The sequence below is a fragment of the Planococcus citri genome, chromosome 5, assembly GCF_950023065.1.
Source record: "Planococcus citri chromosome 5, ihPlaCitr1.1, whole genome shotgun sequence".
Lineage (NCBI taxonomy): Eukaryota > Metazoa > Arthropoda > Insecta > Hemiptera > Pseudococcidae > Planococcus > Planococcus citri.
Window position 1 is genome coordinate 61,175,674 of NC_088681.1, and position 6,854 is coordinate 61,182,527.

The window sequence follows — 6,854 nt, forward strand, 5'->3', positions numbered from 1 at the left end:
ATAGGAAATATAGCTATGTGACCCTGCTCAGGGATGTGGAGGGTCGTAATTGGAAATTGGTCAACTGAAAAAGGACTTGAAACGGGTCTTTGCGGTGATTTTTATTTTCAAAACATAATTTTAAGCTTTTTGCACTAATTATGATAATACGAAAATTGAAAAGGTCAAAGAGAACCTTTTGAACTGGCGCACTTTGATTTGAATGGAACCGATTTTCCCCTATATTAGACGGGAAATTTTCAGTCGAACGTCCTCCTCCCACCCCCTCTCAAAAAACCTCTGTATAGTTTTGTCCCTAGAAACGGGGCCAAATTATAACTTCCCTGGGTTTGCATTGGCTCTCGAGGGCCCTGACCACAGTGCTCAGCACGTCAGCAGTCTCAGCACGTTAAAATAATTTTAATTATTGACAACAAAATAATTAACATTTTTTTTGTCGTCAAAATGACGTAATACACCCCCTCCAATACCATCTACCTCTGCCTACACATCTAATCTCTTATAAGTATCAACGCCATTTCCACCTCGATAGCATATTTTATTGATACCTATAAGCGAGGCACACCTGTTGATCGTAATTTCAACGGAAGTCAGCCTCTCCAAATGAAATAATCCCATTCAAATTATCTTGATGATGTATTATTCATACTGTACTTAAAAAACTGATTAAACGAGTCATCAACAATTACAGAAAAAACACTTGACAATTTCATAGGTACAAAAAACGTACTTACAATGTACCTACCAAATATAAATAGTAGGTATACCTTCGACGCTATCCATTTCGATGTGGAAGTGTACAAGTGGCAGGTAAGTAATTCTCCATAGCAAGAAACTAAAAATCAATAAGGTTCGAGTGCTGCTGACAAATGCAAAGACAGATATCGACAATTCTTACCAATTAGATCAGTCCAGTGATTTACTCATCATCAAAACTTCCAAGCGTTTGAATCGCGAAACGGATTACAAAATAATCATCGATTTTCAAGGCGTACTAGAGGAAAATTCCGGCGGATTTTATCGAACTTATTACACTAGGTATTGGTGAAGAAGAACGGTGAGTACAAAGATCTAATAATTAAACGTACAAGTTTTCTAGAGTTGCTCCTAAAAACCAATCCACTCACACCTTCGCTTTTATTTTTAGATGGCTAGGGATGACTCAATTCGAGCCGAATCACGCTCGCGAAGCTTTCCCCTGCTTCGACGATCCACGTTTCCGATCATCATTCACCATTTATATAGCTCGCCTCAAAAAAGACGGATTATCCTTTAGTAATATGCCAATACATGATACGTTCCTACCAGATAAGTAAGCATTTTATAAAAATAAAGATTACCATTGAACTATGCATAGGTAGGTACCTAGGTTATTTACCTTCTTCCTGTTTTACACAGCTCAGTTACTGGTTCAAATTACGTCTGGGATGCATTCCAATCATCCACGCCCATGCCTACAAATTTAGTATCATACGCGATTGTGCCGAATTTCTCATACGTCGTGACTGAAGGTGGCAATATGCGAATCGTGGAAAAACATACATCCAACAAAATCCACTACATTTACAATCAGAGTCCAAAAATATACAGACAACTCGTAAGGTACACGAATACTGAGCACTATTTACCAAAATTGGATATCGTAGTCGTTCCTTTCGTGGCAAATGGTAAAGGAGGTGCAGGAAACTGGGGCATGGTAAACGTTGAGTAAGTGCAACATCGTATTTTTGATTTTTGATAAACCCAGCAAGAAGGTAAAAAGCGAACGTCATCAATGAATTTTCATTTCATAAACGCAGAGAACGATTTGTAATTTTTAACGAAGATAAATGCAGTGCCCAACAAATACAAATGGCTTTACAACTTATTAGCAGCAAATTTTCTCACCAGTGGTTTGGAGATCTAGTCACACCAGCTTGGTATGATAATGAATGGCTTAAGGAAGGATTTGGTTCCTATTTCGGAACATTCATAGCAGCTAAAGTGAGTTGATTTTTGATCAGATATCACGTCTTGTCATCAAGGTAGTAATCTATCAGTTTCATGTATCACATTGATGCCCAAAGGTTGAAACAACGTTCGATCTGCATCAACTGTTTGTTGTCGAAACAATCCAAGAATCTTTATGGAACGAGGTGACCGTACAAAGAGCAATGACGACACCTATTCGAAAACCTAGCCAAGTTACAGATGTGTTTGACATTATAAGTGACAAAAAAGGTAAGTACCTGCGTGATTTTTGGAAACAGTATGCTCTAAAATCCTCACAACCAAAATTTTTGCAGCCCAAATTCGTTTTTTGAGTTTCAGTAAATTTTTGAAAAAAATTCATAATTTACCATTTTCGGCGATTTAGGTAGGTGTGATTTTTTGGTTTAAATAAAATTCATTCGGGAAAATGATCAACTCCCTTGATTGAATTTCTTATGTAGAGCAATTTTCTTTCACCTAAGTGATAGAAAATGCTGCAATTCCTCCCACTACAATTGACTCCAGCAAAATTTTCTACTTCTCGAAGATTTTAAAAAACTACAAGATATTTTAGTGCAAAAAAAAATCACAAAAAAAGTCCAATGTTTCAATTGAAAATGCAAAAAAAAAATACCAAACAATAATTATTCTAATGAAAACCTAATAATTAAATTTTTTCTGAATAGAAAAAGTGAGACTTTTTCGCAACTTTTTGGCAATAAAAAGCAAGACGTATTGAAATTTTTTGGTAAAAAAGTGAGAACTTCTGGCAAAAAAGGGAGAGTTTGATAAAAAATTTAGGAAGCTGTTATATTCCTCAAGTTTTAATTAAATAAAATTCGAAAATTCAAGTTTTCAAAATTTAATTTGATAAATTTAAGATAGAAATTTACAAAATTTTGGATAAAAAAGTAATAGTTAAAATCCAATTTTATAAAAATCTAAATTTACAGTTAAATTCGAAAAATGTTTAAATATTGTTATTTACACAAAATACAAAAATTTGAAATCAAGTTCAGGCAAAGGATGGAAAAATAAACTAAAATTTTAATAAATAAATAAAACTCCAAAAGGAGACTTACCAATATTAAGTTGAATAAAACTGAACTATCGAAATTTACAGGAAATCTCTAGTGCCGTAAGTGGATTTGCGAACCAAAATTGAAATTCTCGAATGACATTAACCTCGCAAATAAATATAAAATGTGCGATTTAAAAAAACATTTATTTACGCGAGAGTAAAAATAATGACCAATGAATTGATTTGCGAATAAATTTGATAAATTAAATCTCTGAAAATGGTACTTGGATTTTAGTAAACAAAAACAAATAAAAATTGTGAACTCGAAAATTCGATAAGTAAGTAAGTACTTAAAAATTCAGTTGTCAAGAAACGGACTGTTAAACAGAACTCAAAGTATCTATTTTGGTGGTCTGAAAACACCTGAGGATTTGTAAACTCATCCTAATTGTATTTATAACAAAATTTGGTTCATTTTTGAGAGGGAGGGCTTCAAATTGGGCAAGTTGGTAAGACAGTTTGATTTAAATTTATTTTGAGAAAGGATCAAAAAGGATGCGTGATTTTGAAATGAGGGTAACATTTACAACATCTTAAAATTGCAGTTTGGAGGGTGCATGTGCGACAAATGAAAAAGGGTTTACAATTCTGAATAATTAGTAAGTGATAAAAAAGTCGTAAATGTCATGTCAATGTTTTGAATGTACTTGTGGATAATTTTTAAGGGGTTTAAAAAATACTTGGAGCTCATCAGCTCTTATACAAATTGTTACAGGTATCATCATTTTATTATGAGAAATATTAATGTTATTCAAATTTTAGTTTTTTACCATATTAAAAACGGTTGTGAGCGCGAGGAGAAAATGTGAGCCCAGAGCCATAAAGGTTTCAAATTTGACTTTTATGAGCTCCGAATTATCGTGTGAATCGGGGGTGGCTGCGGGAATCGAAGAGCTCACAGCTATAAATTTTTACTGTTTATTAATTGACTCGAGAATCGTGGGTAAGTGTTTGATTTTAAATTTACAACCCTTAATGAGTTTTGAAAGCGTGAGTAAATATTTGATTTAAGAGTTTTAATTGAATTTGGGGATGAACGAATTGAACCGATTAGTGACATGATTAAAGTTAGCGGATGAAAATACTGATAAAATCTAGCCAGAATAATACAATTTTAACAAAAATCAGTATTTTTTTAGCAATCTAGAAAAAACTTGAAACTTATTAGCAAATTTTTTGGAAAAACTTGTACTTTTCAGAAGTATCTACTCGAAAAAAAGGTGATATTTTTTTGCTATTTTTGTCAAAAAAGTAAGATTTTTTCGTAACTAGTTGACCATTTTTCAGAAAATGTAGACAAAAATCAAGACTTTGGTAATGTTAGCAAAAAAGCAAGATTTTTGGCAATTTTTAATAAGAAAATCATTAGAATTTCTTCAAAAAAAGCGATAATTTTTAGAAATTTTTTGTAAGAAACAGTCCTTTTGCTAATTTTGACAACAACGATGACTTTAGGCCATTTTTAGAAGAATTGGGAATTTTTGTCATGAAAGTAAAAACATTTTGGAATTTCTACGAGTAGCAAATAAAACTGAGATGTTGACAATTTTTGTCCAAGACTAAGCTTTGTAATTGTAGCGCTGAAAAGACACTGTAGCCAGTTGGAAAAATAATAAAAAAAGTGAATATTCATGTAAACTTTTTATTTGTTAATTTTTTTGTTTTATCTTCATAAGTAATTGAGCATGAAAAATTATCAAAAAACGCCCCTGAAGTGTTGACCTGAAAGTCAGCTTCTATGTGGATGAACCCTTCAAAATAAATCTTAGATAAAGTCTCAACTCAATTTTAACCACCTGAATGATTTTAACGTGTTACTTACACGAATTGTTTTTAAAAAATTGAAAAATTGACAACAAAAAACAGCAAATTTCATAATCCTTACAACTGAGGTGACATTTTTCAAAAAAAAATTGAGAAAAATTGATTAAAAGATAACAAATTGTATGGTGTTGATAAAATTATGAAAAATTACACAAACGTTTCAGAGAATGTTGAATTCAAAAAATTCGTCAAATGTTAAATCAGGAAAATTGATATGAATTTTAAAATTTAGAAATATTCCAAGGGTGGAAAAATTGACTTTTTTATTTTCAAAAATACGTAATCTTGTTCCTAACTGAAATTTCTATAGAAAACTGTCATTCAGATTGAAAAAATATTCAACTCAAAATAAACTTGCACGAAAAATTTTGTGATTTTATGTACTTCTCAAAAAACGAAATTTCAAAAGCTCTTGTCCTTGCTTCGCTCGGACATGTTTAATTTTCAATTGTAGAACTAAAAAAGAAAAGAAAATCACTCAAATTCTAAAATTTGGAATCTAAAAATTATAAGACTGAACACCTCTACAGAAAACACAGAAAATACAGCTTTTTTGCCTCTCAAAATTTGAAATTTTTTATCGCTTTTGCCCTCGCTTCGCTCAAGCCTGTTTGCTTTTATGCCTCACAATTACAATTTCCAAAACAAAAACAAATCGAATTCTAAAATTTTGAAGTTAAAAAAATGTGGACTAAACTCTTCACACTATAGAAATATTGTTTTTTTACTTCTCAAAGTACGAATTTCAAAACCTTTTGTCCACGCTTCACTCAAGCCTGTTTGCCTTTATGTTTCAATATTGAAATCTCAAAAAAATACAAAAAAAAAAAAAACATACTTACCCATACTTACCCACACTTAGAAATTTAAATTTAAAAATTTTTAAATCAAAAAAATATAGGCTACACTCCTTACATAAAAAATATTGTTCTTTTACTTTTAAAAATTGGAATTTTTACGTTTTTGCCCTCGCTTTGTTTTAAAAATATTTTACTTGTCTTTAAGCTCATAACGCAAAAAAATACCTGTAAAATTTTTGCGAATGAAGTTGAAAATTTTGATGACACGAGTTGGCATTTTTCATTATTTTGAGCCCCCCCCCCCCTCCGCTCTTCTCAGAAACCAATTTGGTTGGTCTCTGCTGGCCGATCAAAAAATAAATTGTGTTGCTGAAATTTTGGTTATGGGGTCTTTCCAAAAATCCTTTTTCTGTTCAAATCGAAGGCAAAATCCTCGAGAAGGTTCCTTATGAGTTGTAATCACTCATTCAATCATTTTCTTTACCTCTAGCTGGCTCAATAATCAGAATGTTTGAGCTCATACTATCGCCGGATACATTCAAAAAAGCTCTACATGATTTTCTACAGAATGGGTAAGCTATCGGAGAAATACAACACGAATTTTGTAGAACTGCAATATGACACTTTTTAAAAATTTAAATTCAAGGCACGATAAACAAAATGGCTTAGTTGTTGAGAAAAATCTATTGGGTGCGTTTGATGCAGTTTCATCTCACGAAACGACTAAGCTACCACCTCACATCTCAACTTACAATGCAATGAAAACCTGGACTACGAATATCGGATTTCCATTGATCACTGTGACTCGTAATAAAGCAGAAGGAAAAGTCATTGTTACTCAGGTTAATACATAGGTACTTGACTACCTGTGAATGGGAGATGTTTGTCTATACTCACGCGAATATTATTGTTCATTCATTTGTTTTTATTCATTTCTACCAATTTAGACATCTTATCGAGCCCTTGAAGCTCCCTCACGATTACCTGATCAGCAATGGATAGTTCCATTAACTTACGCAACGAAATCTCAACAGCTCCGTGTGGCCAGCCCCGACCATGTGGGGGTGGGGGTCGAAAATAGTGCCAATCGTTTGTGCTTCGTTTGTGCACGTTTGTGCACTAATTACTTTCGTTTGTGCTCACCCCCTTCATGGCGTATTTGAAGGGAGCCTTGGTCG

The 6,854-nt window shown here is 32.7% G+C and overlaps 1 protein-coding gene across 2 annotated transcripts; it reads left to right on the forward strand.

The window, feature by feature from the left end:
- The first annotated feature begins 93 nt into the window (after positions 1-93).
- Positions 94-6,854, forward strand: LOC135847647 (glutamyl aminopeptidase-like). Of its 2 annotated transcripts, none has more exons than XM_065367280.1 (8): positions 94-1,057; positions 1,148-1,312; positions 1,399-1,707; positions 1,800-1,983; positions 2,067-2,220; positions 6,167-6,248; positions 6,323-6,518; positions 6,624-6,854. In XM_065367280.1, exons 2-8 carry the CDS (start codon positions 1,158-1,160, stop codon positions 6,837-6,839), a joined length of 1,296 nt encoding a protein of 431 aa, XP_065223352.1. In that variant the 5' UTR covers positions 94-1,057; positions 1,148-1,157; the 3' UTR covers positions 6,840-6,854. The 2 variants fall into 2 exon arrangements, with proteins under 2 accessions (XP_065223352.1, XP_065223353.1); XM_065367281.1 differs by having other exon boundaries at positions 6,323-6,530; positions 6,624-6,761.

What these genes read in the sequence shown, in the direction of transcription:
- LOC135847647 (XM_065367280.1), top strand. Translation starts at nt 1,158, where the DNA reads ATGACTCAATTCGAGCCGAATCACGCTCGCGAAGCTTTCCCCTGCTTC. An exon ending in GAACATTCATAGCAGCTAAA is followed by an intron (nt 1,984 to 2,066) that starts GTGAGTTGATTT and finishes TGATGCCCAAAG; the next exon opens with GTTGAAACAACGTTCGATCT. An exon ending in CATTATAAGTGACAAAAAAG is followed by an intron (nt 2,221 to 6,166) that starts GTAAGTACCTGC and finishes CTTTACCTCTAG; the next exon opens with CTGGCTCAATAATCAGAATG.